This window comes from Trichosurus vulpecula, chromosome 5, assembly GCF_011100635.1.
Source record: "Trichosurus vulpecula isolate mTriVul1 chromosome 5, mTriVul1.pri, whole genome shotgun sequence".
Lineage (NCBI taxonomy): Eukaryota > Metazoa > Chordata > Mammalia > Diprotodontia > Phalangeridae > Trichosurus > Trichosurus vulpecula.
Genome location: NC_050577.1, coordinates 14,377,996 through 14,395,316, shown reverse-complemented (window position 1 = coordinate 14,395,316; position 17,321 = coordinate 14,377,996). Strand labels below are relative to the sequence as shown.

General features: G+C 46.1%; 1 protein-coding gene across 1 annotated transcript in view; it reads right to left on the bottom strand.

The window, feature by feature from the left end:
* Positions 1-17,321, bottom strand: part of DNAH11 (dynein axonemal heavy chain 11) — a 311,018-nt gene that overhangs the window by 75,515 nt on the left and 218,182 nt on the right. Inside the window, exons 56-57 of the mRNA XM_036759767.1 lie at positions 8,440-8,673; positions 3,800-3,946 (exon numbers count right to left, since the gene is read on the bottom strand). Of these exons, the coding sequence (XP_036615662.1) occupies positions 3,800-3,946; positions 8,440-8,673 (381 nt within the window). The remainder of the gene's footprint in view (positions 1-3,799; positions 3,947-8,439; positions 8,674-17,321) is intronic.

Genomic DNA, 17,321 nt, shown 5'->3' with positions numbered 1-17,321 from the left:
CAACAGCTTTCAGTTGGCCCAAAGACAGAAAAAATATTAAGAGCCATTCAAATTCAGCTGAAATGTCAACCTCTGAATGAGGACTATTAGCAATGAAAACAGGAAGTGACCTTCCATCTGGGTAAGTACAATCCACAAAACAATGGGTGCCCATTAAAAGGAGGTCTTGCCTCGGGTGAGCAACAAAGGTAGAGAAGGGCAGCCTAACTGGGCTGGGGGTGGCTGCTTTGACCGAAAAAGTCAGAATCCAGAATCCCAACCACGTGGCATGCCCTGAACTCCTTCCCCAAGTCTGAAACAGCTAAGTTAGTAGACGGGTCACATACAAGGTATAAGTGGAGACACACACATGCAGGGAAGGAACAGCATCTGATAATGATGAAGCAGTTAGTCAGAAAGCATTTATTAGGCATCTACTATATTCCAGGCACTCTGTGGGGTTGGGGATGCAAAGACAATTTATAAATAAGGATTCACTCTTACAAAAAATTCGGATTTCAAATGAATATTTCCATATACAAAGAAGAACTAAAAAAGAGGATTGCACATAAAACTCTGAAGCTCTACTATGAAGAGAGCTTGCTCTCTCATTTAAGTTTAAAATAAATTCAACCTGTAACTTTCACAGCTGTCCTACTTGTGTGTTTCCTTCTAGTGATCTTCCTATTTTCTTTTATGAATTTTAAGAAAATGTTTCCACGATTCTCTTTTCTTTCTTTTCTTTTTGGCTACACAATCACTAGCCCTCTCTCCCCCCACCAGGGGAAAAGACCCACAAACCCTACTAACAAATACACACAGTCAAGGGAAAAAAATACCTATGGTTGCCACATCTGAGAATCTCATTCTGCCCTGAGTCCATCACCTGTTTCCTTCAGGAGGTGAACAGCACACTTCATCACTGGTCTTCCAAAGGCATTGGACATGCCTTTGATCTGAGTTCTTAAGTCTTTCAGAACTATTTTCCTTACAAAATTACTCTACTAATAAATTACTAATGCTAATTGTCATCCTTGTTCTGTTACCTTCACTCTGTATCAGTTCATATAAGTCTTCCCAGGTTTTTCTGAAACCATCCCTTTTGTCATTTCTTAAGGTGCAATAATATTCTATTTCACATATCATGATTTGTCCAGACATTCCCCAATTATGTTTATCTCCTTAGTTTCTAGTCCTTTGCCATTACACAAAGAACTGCTAAAATATTTTTGTACACAATGCTGTCCTTTCTTCTTTTTTGTTCTTTAGGGCATAGACCCAGTGGTTGTATTGCTGGGTAGCAGGGCACATACTGTTTAGTACCTTTCTGTGTATAATTCCCAATTGCTTTCAAGAATGGTTGGACCAATTCATAACCCCACCAACTGGACACCTGTGTGCCTGTTTGCCCATAGCCCCTCTGTCATCATTTTTTGGCCAACTTTATCAACCTGGTAGATGCAAGATACAACTTTATAATTGTTTTACTGTGAATTTCTCTAATTATTAGTGAATATTGGAAGATTTTTTCTTCCTTTGAGAAGTGCCTATTAATACCCTTTGATCCTTTATCTTTTTTGGGAAATACCTCAAATTAATAAACGAGTATTTATTAAGCAATTGCTATTTGTCAGGACCTGGGCTGGGCACTGAGGTCAGGGAGACAAAAGTGGAAGAATGTGTGCCCTCAAAGCCGAGGAGCTGAAAGTCTTCTGGGAGACAACATACTCATAAGTCTGTACAAAATGTATCCAGAAAAAAACAAGGCAATTTTGGAGGAGGAGGCACTAGCAGCTGGGCATCAGGAAAGTCCTCATGGACACACAGTTGGCAGACACACACACACACACACACACACACAGAGCTACGTGTAACTTTTACAGTTACTTAGCACTTTACCTATATTATCTTTTTAAATTTTTGCAATAAATAACCTTATAAAGTAAGAAATACAAGTAACAACATAATAATAGGTAACATTTACATAGTGTTTACTATGTGCCAGTCACTGTGCTAAATGTTTTACAATTATTATCTCATTTGAGTCTCACAACAACTATGATGCTATTATTATCCCCATGGTACAGTTGAGGAAACCAAGGCAAACAGAAGTTAAGTAACTTGCCCAGCTTGTGTGTGAAATCAGATTCAAACTCAAGTCCTCCTGATCCTAAGCCCCATGCTCTATTCACTGTGCCACCTTGCTAACCCCAAAGTAGTGTGATCCCCACTTTATATCTGAGAAAACAGAAGTTCAGAGAAATCTGGCAATTTCCCAGGTCTCACTATTCTGTGCTTGCTTTCCTAAGCCACATTACATGAAAAGGCTGAATATTCCAAGCCCTGATTATTTCACATGGGGCATTCTGATCTCCCAAACCAAGCTATATTTCTCCCTCTGGACTAAGCCTATGATTAAACAAGCAAGCAAGAAATAAGCATTTATTAAGCACCCACTATGTACCAGGCATTGGAGTGGTTTGCTATTTCCTTCTCCAGCTCATTTTACAGATGAGGAAACCGAGGCAAACAGGGTTAAGTGACATGCTCAGGATCACACATATCAGGAAATAATTGGGATGTGAAAACAAAGACATCAGTTCAATTTTTAAAAATGGTCTAATGAGTCTATGAGTTTCAGTTTCCATTAAAATTAAATGTTTTAGATTTATTTTTAAATGTGAAAGAAGTTAATGAAAATGAATTCTTCCTAGTTGGAGGTAGTGTCTGTATGAGTCACAATAAACATTCAGGTATGCATACGCACTGTTATATTTATATTTGGAAAACATTCCAAAGATTTACTGGCAGACGACTTTTACTTTGCCAACATCTTTGATCCCTTGTGAGATGATAATGATAATCGTTTCCATTCATATGGAACTTTAAGCTTACAAAGCACTTCATGTGTGTGATCCCTTAGGATTCTCACAGCCCTGGGAGGCAGGCGCTATTATCTCCTTTTTACAGATGACGAAACTGAGGCGGAGGTGAAATGCTTTTCCCAGGGTCATGCAGTTGAGGCAGAGTGGACTTGGGGTCAGGAAGACCTGAGTTTGAATCCTGTCTTGGACACTTACTAGCTTCATGGTAGTGGGTCCTGGGTAACTCTACTTGACTGGGTGGATGGAAGGATCAAATGAGATAACCAATGTGAAGCCATTACAGACCCCCAAAGCACCCCCTAAATTAGCATCATCATCCCCTTCTCAAACTGGGCTCTAACTTCAGAGCTCTGACCACTGTCCCACCCAGTCTTCCCTTGAGGATGTTGTTTTGCTAGAAGTCTGAAAGAAAAGAGCTCCCTTGTTTCAGACTCAGTGACCAGGGAAGCTGTAACTTCTGCCAGGCCAGGACCTGCTTGACCCTCTAAGGAACTCTGGGGCTCCTCGAGAAATGAGAGTGGGCACAGACTAGAGAGCGCTGAGCTCTGAACCCCAGCAGAGGCTCTGGAGCCCAGCTCACCAACCAGGAGGATGGACCTGGTTAACGACTGAGCTGCTGCCTTTGTCTCCTGCCCAGACCTTGGCAGCCCTCTGAGGTGACTTCCTGACCTTTCCCTGTATCACCCGCAGGCCTGACGTTCAAGGTCCGCCTGAATGAGCTCAGCGTTGATTGTTCTTTCATACTATTAAAGGAGTTAAAAGGTTGGGGAAATGCATAATGTACAGAAAGGTCAAGTGGTAATCACGGCATGGAGGCTGGCTCTTACACGGGTAACGTGCCCGCTGCTCCCTGGGGAGGAAGGGGCTCAGAAAGGCCCACCTGCCAAGGTTTATTTTGGGCTAAATATAGGCCAGTCTGGAGGAGGGGGACCGACCTTTCGCTCTTCGCCATCTGCAATGGCCCTTTCCTGGCTCGCTCTCTCGGTCTGAAGGCCGATCTTGGTAATCAGAGCCTCAGCGTCCTGGCTTCGCAGGTGGAGCTCTGTCTCTTGAGAGGCTAGCTTGCCTTTGAGGTCTGCTACCTAAGGGGGAGAGAGAGAGAGAGAGAGAGAGAGAGAAATGGTGGCGGGTTATGTGGGTGCAGTTTGGGCTCCAGGACCAGGAGAAGCAAAGGGTCACGATCATCTGGTGTCCTATGGGGAGAATGCAGTCTGATCTCTCTTTGGATCCAACCCCCGGCCACTTTCTGCCTGTCACCAGTAAGAGGCCATCTTTGGACCGATCTCCCAGAGGTCCCGGCTTCCGAACCGTGCCACCCTACCCTGGCTGGCTCCCTTACGAGTCGTCTTCCCTAAAGAGCACTCAGCTCTTTAGGAAAAGGGACCATCTTGCTTGCTTGTACTCGTATCTTCAGTGTCTGGTACACAGTAGGTGTTTAATAAATAATCAACTGCTTTCTCTATCTGTCCATCTACCCACCTTGGCACCTCCCTGGTCCTCTCTGTCACAAAGATGGCCTCCTTGACTTGCCAGCTGTAGGTTGGGAGGTTTGTTCACGCCAGCCAGCTTCCTAGAGAGCCCATCACACCTGGACTGCCCTTGCTAGGTCCTTCCCTGAGTTGCCACACATGGAGACTTTGGATCTTAGTAGGTTGCTGGGGGGGCAAGGGGGGCAGGGCTGAGAAGTAGAACTTGTCTAAGGTCACACCCTGGAGCATTGATTTGGAGCTGGAAAGGACCTTGGAGGCCACAGAATTCAGACACCTCATTTACAGATTAGGAAACAGAGGCACACAGGGCGTAAGTGACTTGCCCAGGAACATATAACTAGTATCTGAGGTAGGATACCACTATCTTCTGTCCAATGCTGCCTCTCCCAAACAGGCAGCTACTTCTCTATTCTCCTGGAGGGGAAACAGCAGGTGAGGGGAGAGGAGGGGCTGGGGGAATGCTCTGGCAAAGGATCAGAAGAGCAAGGCCTCCCTGCCCTTAGGGACTTCATGTTCTTATAAGGAGTTAGGGCTTAAGCTGAGCACTGAGAGGTGCGATGGTGGAGGAGAGAGGCAGAGGGGTTGTGTAAACTATAATTGTCCCCTGTGGGGAAAAGGCAAGTCACGCCCTTTGGCTGCAAAGCAGTATGCCCAAAGGGACATTAGGTAAAGTCAGCCTAGAGCTTAGCTTAGCTAGAGCAAGACTGGGAGTGGCTTCAATGCCAGACAGATGACCGTCATTTTTATCCAAAAGGCAATAGGGAGCCTGGGAGTTTCTTGAACAGAGGAATGATGTGGTCAGAACCGTGTTTTAGCACTATCACTTAGCTGTGTGGAATATGGGGACCAGGAAGGAGTCTAGGCTTCATGAAGGAAGCTGGGAGTGGGAACAGACAGGAACTGCAAGGAAAGGCAGAGAAGGGACCAACACTGATCAGATGGAAAAGCCTAAATTCGGCCAACGGCATCAGCCTCACAGCAGTGTCTCAGGTCACCAACTCTGATCCTTGGCCAGGCTTCGAGGTCTCTCCCTGGAGCATCTCCCTCACCATTCCTGGGGTGGAATTCATTCATTCCCTGCTTGGCAGGCAGTGTCCCAGTGAGACTGTGACTACCCACAGACGCTCTCCTGATAGATGACCCTGAGTGGGGAATCTGGTATATCAGAGGCAGCATTCCAGGGCCAGGGTGCTTGCTTGGGAGTCGAGATCCTGCCTCTGATACCCCTTAGCTGTGTGACTCTAGACAAGTCCCCTGACCTCTCAGAACCTATTTCCCCAGCTGTAAAATGGGCATGTAGGAATCCATGGTGTCAGAAGTCTCTTCCAGCTCTTAGCCTATGATGCCATAGACCTCTCTGGCTCCCCCAGCCTTTGAGGACCAACAGTCGCCTGACGCTGGAACCTGGAGCCGTCTCTAGCTATGGGCAGATGGGGGTTCTGAGCTCCCAGGCGCAGTTTTGCTGGAACAAAGCTGGTCCTACTGCCAAGGAAGAGCCTCAGAAAGTGAGAGGAAGAAGGTAAGGGCGGGGCTCCCTGCTGACCTGGACCGAACAGGAAGTTAGGAGACCTGGTCAAACCCATTATGTTACAGAAGAGGAGACTGAGGCCCAGCCGGCAAGAGGAAGTGATTGAGTCAGAAGGACCTTGGAGGGCCTCCAGTCCAATGCCTTCATTTTAAAAATGAGGAAACTAAGGCAGTTAATTAACTAGTAGTGTATTAAAGGCAGTCCTGCGACTCCTAATTCAGCCTTCTCTGCCCCACCCGCCCCACCCAGGTTCTCAGTCTCAGCTCCCTCACCCTACACCTAGGGGAGTAAAAAGCAGAAGTGGCAAGGGGACCCTGATTTCTCAATTCCAGATCCAACCTGCCTCCCACTAGAGGGCACTACCTCACACCTGGAAACAAAGAAGGGACTAAGTACGCTTTTTGGTGACCCCACTGGCCCAGGGAGGAGCGGAGCCATCCACCTGTCACATACCCTGGTCACCCTAGCCAGGCTGCCATAGGCTTCCTCAGCTAAAGCATCTGTCCTGGACGACAGACAACCCTGCCTTGGTTGGCCCCTGGCTCCCACCTGCTGGGTCTCCTACCCCAAGCTCCTTCCGGTCCCACTGTGGCCTGTGGCATGAGATTTGAAGATTCCCACCAAAGTCCCCCTCTCTCACCAACAATAGGGTCAGCTGCCTCTGAGGTGGGGGGGTCACTATGTTAGCTCCCCTTTCCACCCCATCTGGATCCAGAGGCCCAGATTCTGTATTGTGCAGAGGGGCAGTGGAGAGGAGCTGGGCAGGAGGCCACTGCCAGACCTAGGACTGCATGAAGAGGGGCCCTGCCCACTCCCCATTTGGTCTCTGGCTGCTAGGGCTCTTCTCCTGTCACTGGCTCTCCATTATGCCCCACACAGAAATTTCTCATTATAGGCTGGGGGAGAGAAGTGGGAGGCACTATTCCTCAATGGAGCTGTGACCCCATCAAGGTGCTTATTCCTTCCACCAGTACAATTGAGGAGCCATCCCTGCCTTCTGATCTGGTGGAAGGAAGTCTTAGGATAACAGATCTAGGGTCAGAAGGGACCTCAGAAACTGTCTAGTTCAACCTTCTCATTTTACAGATGTGGAACCTGGAGGCTAAGAGACTTATCTAAGATCACACAAGCAATAAGTATCAGAGGCAGAATTTGAACTCAGCTCTGCTGACTCCAGAATCATCCAATGAGGAGCCATTCAATACAATGGTGGCTTTTACTTTCCTTGGCACCCAAGTGGCCCTTGGCCTGTCCATTAGTCAGTCTTTGCCCTCATTGTGTAACTGGCTCATTTCGTTTTCTAAACAGTCTCTCCAAGATGTTGCCTCTGATGTCACTTCCTGTGTACAAGTCACAGGATGACCAAATTTAGAACCAGGAGAGAGCTTAGTCCAAATTTCTTCCTTCACAGATGAGGAAAATGAGACTCAGAGAGGTAGTGATTTGTCTGAAATGACATCCATAGTCCAGCTCCTGCCCAAGCCCGGGGCAGTTTTGTTAACAACCAGCCCTGTGCTTCGTGTTACCCACATGGAAGGAGGCATGACTCCTGACTGGTTGAGAGAATGCTATGGGCAAGACTTCACATCTGAGAAAGGGATTGACATCATTGTGCTGAAGAGATTAGAGACACCCATGTGGAGAGAGGAGCACTAGGAAGGAGGCTGAGAGACAGGCTTGTGAATGTCAGGCTGGATGTTCAATATACATAGGAAATACCAAGTGGATGAAAAATGTTTTTGCATGGATTTTGGCATGTAGCTGGATGTTCATGAAGTTCATGTATCAAAGGATATTAAGGAATTAAATTTAATTAAAGGAATTAAAGATAGAAGGGGTCCCAAAGGCCATCTAGTCTAGCCTCCTCATGAAAAGGAGGCCTAGATAGGGTCTGCAACTGGCCCAAGATCCTGCTGGTAATCATCATCTGAATTGAGATTTGAATCCATGACCTCTGACACCATAGCCCATGCATGCCCTTTCTACTATATTGTGCTTTGGGTGTATATCAGGGAACAATTTAAGATTACTGAAAATGCTATGTGATTTTCCCAATGCAGTCCTATCCACTCACTTTCCCTACTCAATTTTGAGGCCAGTTCATCATTCATCTATCCATATCCAATGCTTGGCCCAGATCAGGGTATGGATGGACCAATGTGAGGGCAGAGTTTGCAGTAGATCTGGGTTGAAATCCTGGCTGGGCTATTTGCTTCCTATATAAGGCAAATCACTTAAAATTCCTTTGCTGTAAAATGAGGTGTGTATGTGTGTGTATGTGAATTCCATGGCCTTTGACATACCTTCTAGCTCAATGATTCTATGATATACGAGCTCCATGAGCATCCAGTCACATGTCAAACTCTAAGCAAATGTATTTTTCGTCCACTTGGTATTTTCTGTGTATATTGCCAGGCTAAGCAATAGACACTTAGAGAATGTTGAGACATTGCTTTAAGAGAAAATAACTTTCTTAATTTGAAAATTATTCTCAGTGCTCCATACACTTAGAATGCATGCATGTATCTCTCCTAGGAAGAAGACAGTCAAGTCTCACCTGGGCAGCTGTTGTCTTCAGCTTTTGGATGCCATTCACCAAGTGTTCTTTCTTCCGGGACACTTCCTTCTGTTTCTTCTTCAGCAGGGTCTTATATAAAGAAATTTGCTCCAGAAAACTCTTGGGGGTGGTGTAGTTGTACCTCCTCTCATTCTGATAGTACCGGGTACTCATTTCATTCACACTCATGTGAGCATAGGTCATGAAGGTGCTAACAGAATCCTTTACACTGGGCTGAAAATCGAGAAAGGGGTGATAGAGGGTAAGTCTAAGCAACCTGGATTTCAGCCAATCACGGAAGGGCTGAGCTGGAAAGAATTTCAGGGAATATCCAGCCTGTAGCTTTATTTCACAGGTAATGAAACCGTCAGAGGTCAAGTGACTTACCCAGGGTCATACACCACCAGTAAGTAGCAGCATCAGAATTGACCTCAGGACTTCTGACTGTAAGTTTAATTTTGAGCTTCAAAAATCAGGTTTAACTTAGGAGATGACATTTATAAAGTACTTTAGTGTTTGCAAAGCATTCTACATTTGTTATCTCATTCTAAAGCCACACAAAAATAAGAGGGAAGTGTTATTACTATCCTATCCCCCTCCTCTCCATCTTCTTATAGATGAGGAAATTGAGGCTTAGAAAGGAAGGGACTTGGTTAAGGTCACAAGTATATTAAGTGACAGAAGGCAGGACTTGAACCCAGGTTCCCCAGCTCCTGGTTCTTCATTCTGTCCCACTCAGGGGTGCTGAAGGGGGGCCAGGGTGGATAGGAATGTAAATTTAGGCATTAATCAATCAACAAATACTTATAATTAAGTCCCCATCCTGTGCCAGGCAACGCTAAGTGAGGAGCACACGAAGAAAAGCAAGGAATCTCTGTCCTCCAAGAGCTTCTTTTCCCATGGGGGATGGGCAACGTGGGGTACCGGGTACTATGGACAGGGCCCTGCCCTGGAAGCCAGGAAAATCACGGTTAGAGCTGTGATTTGTGCACTTACTAGATGTGTGACCTTGGGTAAGTCTGACCTCTGTTTCCTCATGGATAATAGGGGGATGATCACAGGCCACACCTCTTAGTGTTGCTGTGTGGATCAAATGAGATAACGTTCATTATCAGTCAATGAGCATTTATTCATTTACAGAGCCAGCTCCCAGGTCCAATAAAAAATATACTGGACCACGGAGATACAAAGACAAAAATGAAACAGTCTCTGCCCTCAAGCATGTTACATTCTAGCAGGGGAAAGAATACACACACCCCTAAGTAGCTACAGAAATATAGATATACATATATATAGAGAGAGATAAGATGAATGCGCAAAACACTTCATACACCTTAAATGCTGTCTATTAATGTTAACCCCATTAGCAGCTGACACGGAGTGCTTCCACATATGGAACAGCCTTGATCATATTTGAATCTGTCAGGGGCAACATTTGAACCTAGGTCTCACTGACTCATTCTAATGCTCTAGTCAGGATACCATGTTGACTGAAATCAGCTGTTTTATTCTGCCTTCCTGAAACACATCCAGGTTTGAATAGGCCCCAAGCCCCTTTATAACCTACCTTTCTCCCCAGAAGAGGGAAGGAAAGGGGAATGAAAGGGACTTTGCACCGCCTGCCTTCCCCACTGCCCAGAGGCTGGCTTTGTATTCTAGGCTGGCGGAGGTAGAGAATGGGGCCTCGGGGCCTGAGCAGCTGCCCTGCCGACTCTTGGAACCGTACAGGGGGTGAAAGGCTCATTTCCTCCATGATCCTATTTAAATACAAATCAGGCTGACGAGGGCACAAAGGTCAATGAAGGGGGTGAAGTCTGGGAGGAAAGAAGTATCTATTCAGAGTCGGACGAAAGCTTCGATGAACGCCCCTCCCCCTGCAAGCTTCCCAGAGAACCAACCCAGCAGCTCGGTCCTTCCAATTTGTCCTCGGTGACTTCTGAAGTAGTTAACTTTGTAATTTGTGAAGTCACATCTTCCTCCTTTTAATGGTTATTTATTGCATTCTGTACAAGATGAACCCAGTTCAATTAATCAAGGGAAGCCTAAAAATCAATTAATATGAATTAAATGAGCTACACCAACTCGGAGGAAAGTCACACATAATTTACCAAAGCGTTGTCAATAACACTTCGGCATCTCTGGGAAAATTGCTCACGAGTGGCTGGCGATGCAGTTAAACGCTTCCACCCGGCCCCATTAATATTGCCGGTAGAGGACCGCGGACAGCCAGGGTGGAGGGGGGGGCGAGGGCTCCACTTTGTAACTGGGTGTGTGCGTGCGTATGTGTGCGTGTGTGTGTGTGCGCGCGCGCATGTTTTACAAATTTAAAAAGCAATCAGTGTCCTAGTGGCAGAATATAAAAGCGACAGCTACATGTAGAAGGGACACTGATGGATTCGAATTCGACCTTGGCTCTTTACATCTTGTGGGACCCTGAGCAAGACATTTCTTTTTGGGCCTTAGTTTCCTCATCTGCAAAGTGAAAAAGGCTTGTGATTGATGGTCTTCCAGCTCCAAATCCTGGATCCTGGGCCATCAATCCACAAACATTTTTTAAGCACCAGCTCCAATGACCTCTCAGTATTCTGAAAAGGCCACCTGTGCAGTGAGTCTCCTTCCTTTCTTCCTTCCTTCAGCTAAAGATGCAGCTAGAGAGAGTAGGCTTTTTAACAAGGCCTGACTACTTTCCCCTAATCCGGCAAAAATTGAGACATACTGACCTCATGAGAACTTTGGGTAACAATTCCCCAGCAGGCCCCCACCCCCAGCCATGGCTTAATTTGAAACATTGTTTCTTACTGAGTGAGGGTGAGCCTCATTTTGAAACATTGTTTCAAGCTAAATTCAAGGCTCTTCCTGTTCTCTGGAAGCCAGACCTCCAGCCAAGGGGCAAAGGCGCTTGCTGCCCAGCCTGGAGCGGGAGCAAAGGGATTGGCGCCCCGGAAAGTGCTTTTTAACAACAGTTACATTTGTAAATTGGGGATGGGAGAAGTGGCTTCCGGAGCTCTGGAAGTGGCCAGAGACAACTAGCCCCTCTGGGGTGAAATGACTATTGTTAAGAGGCCCTGCATGGGGGGTTTGGGAAGGGGGTGGGAGGTTGGAGCAGCTGGCCTGGGGTCCGAGCTGCCAGAGCAGCCTCTAATCGGCCACCAGGCTGAGCAGCCCTCACTGCTGATTGGTCTTCCCCACATTCTCCATTTGTCACTTTCTCTTATGATAAGGTCAGCGGTGACAGCGCTTCCTGACATTAGCAGCTGTGCCTTTTAAAAGGGGCATTGTGGGACTACTAATTGCAGTAATTTCATTAGCATAAATTATTTATTCTGCCATTCATTTATCTCCTTTTTGGGGAGGGAGGTGGTAGAATGGTAGTGGAAGGGCTGGTAATGTGACACTGTATTTTTTTTCCAGCCTAGTCCCTTTTGGATATGGATGCAAAGGCTGAGTTTATTGTGCATGGGGTCCTTGGACTGGTAGAAAGGCACCAGGTCCAGCTTTGTCTTCCTTTGGCATCTGATGGCTTGGAAATGGAAAGCGAAAGCAGAAGACTTCCAGCTAATCCCCCAGCTCCACACCACGGGTATCCTAGAGGGACGGGAGCCCACGAGCCCAGGAACCCCGAATCTCCGAGCTGCCTTCAGGTTCAGCCCAGACTAGAACAGAAACACCTTCTTGGACATCCCTGACGAGTGGTCAGTCATCTGACTAGGCTGCTGGAAGGCTTCCCTGCAGGGAGGTGGGTCCCACTGCACACGCAGGAATAGGCCATTTCATTTTCGGAATCCAGTGAGCTGTAGACTTTGCAAACGTCAGGTGCAGGCTGTATAAACGTCGGCTTATTATGATTACTACTGCTATCGTGACGACTCCTGTTACCGTTAGTATTATTTGATGATTACTGCTGGCATTTTCACTATTACTACGTCGCTACTGACTTCATTATGGTGACTATTACTGCTGGTGGTGATATTGTGATTATCTAATAGAGAAAACAACATTTCATCTGATGCCTAATAAAATGCCAAAAAATGAAGACTCTTTTTCCTTCAGTAGAGGAAAAAACATTGAATTTTGCTTTCTAGTCGCTCACTTGTGAATACAGAGACAGAAAAAACTGGTATGCAGAGCTGAGAGGAAAGGCCTCAAGTGTGAGACATCCTCCTCTAGAGACCAGAGCTGAGCCACATTCTCTATCTTAAATGTGCAGCGCGCACACACACACACAAACACACACACGCGCATGTGCGTGCACACACACGCACCCCCCCCCCCCAAGCACTGGTTTAAAACATGATTTTGAAGACTGTCAAGTGAAGGGAAGGCCTGTGAAGGTTGGTTGGTTTGTAAGTTTCTGATTACAGCACCCCCATTACTGGAGACATTGAAGGTTTTTACGTATATTATCCCTCTGGAGCCTCCAGCAAGCCCTGTGAAGATGCTTCTGCAGAAACGAATTATTTCTATTTGACAGATGAGGAAACTGAGGCTCCCAGGTAGGAGTTGACAAAAGGGGGATTTGACCCTGTTTTTGTTTTGTTCTTTTTTGTCGATTTCTGGTCAAACACACCCTCCCCTAACTATAGTTCTAAGCTCTCTCATTTATGTGGTTCTCCCAGGAAGTCTTTGTTTGACATACTTGAGAAGATCTTTACCATTTATAACTTGGTTTTAATAGCTGGAAGGCTTAACAATGGGCGCTTTATGGCTTTCTCTCATTCTAGAGGAAAGAAACCCTTTTAAAAGGCAAGGTTCCTAAGTTATCTCTGAGAGTAAAAACTGGTTTGTAAAATGTAGTTCTGAGTGAGCTAACACACAGAAATGGGTGCTCTTGTATGTTAGCACTGCTGGGAAGTCCTTATAGCTATGCAAGTTGGGGGCAGAACCAGCCTAGTGCATAGATTTAAATTTGTAAGCACATGGAGGTTGTGCTGAGCTTTGGCTGAGGAGCCAGAGAGAAGGGGGCTGAACTGTTGAGTAAATGACTCATGCAGGACATCATTCCCTTTCCTTCTTTTCTGGTCAATGTCAAGGACCTGTGACCTAGGTGGGAACAGCCTCCATCAGTGAATGCAAAGGGGGCAGTGTGGTATAATGGTTAGTCTCCAGGGCTTGCTTGAAGTCTGGAAATCCTGGGTCTCAATCATACCTCAGAAATTTACTAGCTGTGTGACCCTGGGAAATTTATTTAATCATTCAATTAATAAGCATTTATTAAAGGTTTGCTCTGTGCCAGGTACAGGGCTAGGCTGAGGTGGGAGATTAGAGGGACAAAAGTGAAATGATCCCTGCCCCCAGTGAGTTTATACTCTTTCATTTATGCATACAGAGGCAGATTAAAGGGAATTTTATGGGGAAGATGTACTAGCAGCTGGAGGAATCAAGAAAGGCCTCTTGTATGAGATGGGGCTGGAGCTGAACTTTGAAGGAAATAACCACTCTATGCCTCTGTTTCCTCATGTGTAGAATGTGGATAACAATATCTCGTACCTCTTGGAGCTGTTATGAAGACCCAGGGAGATGACATCTGTAAAACGAGGTGAGTTCTTCCTGATATGCATCAGAGCCCATCAGTAACTTCAAGAGTGGCAGAGGAACTGAATCATTGCTCAGGGTCATGCCACTAGTCTTGGGAGAGGCCAGGTATTCCTGACTCCCAAGTCTAGCAGCCACACCACTAGGACACACAGTCTCTCCTCCTTCCCTCCTAATAGAATCAAAATAAAAGTCCAGCTGAGATAGGTAGGGGAGGTGTGTCTGAAAGGCCATAGGACCTGGAATCAGGAGACACAAGGGTTCTAATCCTGCTCCTGATGTCTGTGAGTTCTGCGATTCTGAGCCATCTCTAAAATAGAGATAATGACATTTGCACAGATGTGGGATGACAAGAGTGTTTTTCTTTTTAAAAAATAACTTAAGAGCTAAAATGATGTTATGTGATTTTCCATATTTCTCGTTCCCTTGAGATCATAGAGGCATAAAGTTAGAGTTGGAAAGACAACAAAGATCATAGACTCCAATATTCTCATTTTATAGAGGAGGAAACTGAGACCCAGAAAGGTATTACAGGATTGTATTTTCCTTGCTTGTAGATGGGGAAACCGAGGCACTGAAAAGTGAAGGGACCTCAGCTTGAATCCTGCCCTAGACACTTACTAGCTCTGTGACCTTTGGCAAGTCACTTAACCTGTCTGCCTCACTTTCCACGTCTGTAAAATGGGGATAATAATAGCACCTTTCTCTCAGGCTTGCAGTGAGGGCATATTGGTAAAACATTTTGTAAACCTTGAAGAGTTAAAGAAATGCTGGTTATTATCACTGAAAGTTTGTTGGGCCTTTTCCTTAAGGTTATTCTGTGTTCTCCCACCTTTCTGATGACTCCTTGAGATTTCCTTGTAATGCTCCCTCATACTTTGGGAACTACTCTTTTCATAGGATAAGAATTTACACTGGCCCAGTACCTCTAGCCCAAACACTGGATTTTCCGTGCCTGTAACCCTAGCTCCACGCTAAGAGCACATATTACTACTGAAGATACAGGGATATGGGAGACCTCAGAAGGCATCATTATATTGATGAGAACACCGAAGAAGAGGAAGTGAAGTGACTTGGGTGGGATTTGCACCCAGCTGGATTCCAAAGCCAGGGTTCTTTGCTCCCCTCTCCCTCTGGGACCCAGCCCATACATCCCTCTTTATCCCTTGTCTGCACCATGACTGCCAAAATTCATCACCAAATCTCTCGGGAGAGGTTGTGCCAACCTACCCCAAGGTCAATGCCTGGGGATACTTGAGAGTTAAATCATGTTGGACATTTTGCCAACTGTTTATTTCAATACAAGATAAGGAATAGCGGAAGTGTTAGCTGGAGTCATCCCCTGTTCCTATCGGGACCTGGTGGGGCAGGGATTAGAAATGCTATATCCACATAAACACTCACCTTCAGGGCAGCCCTTCTGTAGGGCAGGGGTGAGGAGGGAGGCTCATCTCGCATAAATACATCACACTCCACTCCAAAGACCAGGAGCTTGGGAATTCAGAGATGGTCAAATGGTACTAAGTTATCTTCTTAAAGGTCGGAGGGATGATTAAAAAAGGGACCAAGTTAGAGTCACTCGATTTCCCCTTTAAACCAGCACTACTTTTGGCCCCTGCAGAAAGGCCATTGACATCATCACCACTGTCTGGAGGCCAGTTCTCAGACCACAAAGGAAGGAGCTGTGAGGGCTGGCGTAAGGTGCCGGCCACTGAAATGAAACCATTTGGTGCACTGGTTAGAGCCAGTCAGGTCATTCTACTGCAGAGGACCTGGAGGTGTTTTACAGCAGCCTTGTTGCTCTTAGATTCCTACAGGAGGCATCCCAGCCCCGGGGGAAAGGCCTGGCCCAGGGATATGCTAAAGGAGAGCCTTCCTCGGCTTCAGCTGGTGCAAGTCCTTCTTCATCCAGCAGATGTCAACAGCTACTGGCAGATGGGGCCTCTGCTGGCATGAGCTGCTTGCAAAGGCCTTGGGGGGTGGTGGCAGCAAAGGTCTCTAAAACAAGCTTTGCTGTATGCTAAGCATTCCCCCCAAATGCAATTAGGGCTATTCTCATACTCATTCATTCATTCATTCATTTATTTTCTCTCTCTCTCTCTCACTCTCCTCCTCCTCCTCCTCCTTCTTCTCTCCTTGTCCTCCTCCTTCCCTCTCTCTCCTTCTCTCTTTTCCTTCTTTCTCTCTCTCCTCTTTCCCTTTTTCTCCCTCCTCTTCCCCCCTCCCCAGCCCTCCCCATCAGTACCTTTAAGAAGACAATTTCTTTCCTTTCTCATCCCTTTCCAAAAAATTGCAAGGAACAAATCAGAATTTAGGGTTCTTTTTGGTCACAGGCAGATAATACATGCTCTCTGTCTCTCTCCTTCTTCCCATCTTCCCTTTCCTTCTCTCTCCCTCCCTGTTCCTCCTTTTTTTTTAAAAAAAAAACAAGAACGTATAAATAACTCAAAACAACAACTGTTGACATTTTTGTAATGCTTTAAGATTTAACAAGTGCTTCACAGAACCATGGAATTTGAGAAGTAGAAGGGATCATGCCAACAGTCATTACAAAGATAACTGTTCCATCAGAAGAGGTTCAGCCAGCGTTCTTTCCCATGTGCTGGAGTTAACCAAACACGCCAAGGTGAGGCAGGGTTGAATATGATTTTTCCTTGATGAAAACTCTGACTCCTTCCTATTGGACCTATTAACGTTAGGACTATATTTGCCCCTGCTACTATCTTCAGGGACACTGGTGTTCAAGTTCCATGTCCCTCTAACAACTTGACTGCACAATTCCTCCAATTCTCCAACCCCAGCAGCTTCCTTTCTCTGCCCCCTTCCAGCCATAAACCTTCAATGTCCTTTGGTACCTTAGACTCTACCACTTCCAAAAAAAGTGCTTCCTCTAAGATCAGGAACTTGGAAATTCCCCTTTGTGACCACAAACTCCTCATCTTCCCCCTCTCCCACTCTATCCCCTGCACTAAACCCACTCTTTGCCTTCCATCCCAATCCCTCAAACTCTCCCAATTCTTCTACTCTGTCTCCCCTACTCTCTGACATCTCACCTCCATGGCTAGCCTTGACCTCCAGACTGCTACTGGCCACTACCCTAAAAACCCTTGCCTTCCTGATTTCACATCATTTCCAATCTGGGAAACTCCCTTTATCTTATCTGTGCACTCCTACAGTTAGGAGGAGCCATAGTACATAGAGCATTGGGCCTGCAGTCAGGAGGACCTGGGTTCAGATATGACCACAGACACTTAGCAGCCATGTGACCTAGGCCAAGTCACTTAACCCTGTTTGCCTCAGTTTCCTCATCTGTAAAATGAGCTGAAGAAGGAAATGGCAAACCCTCCAGT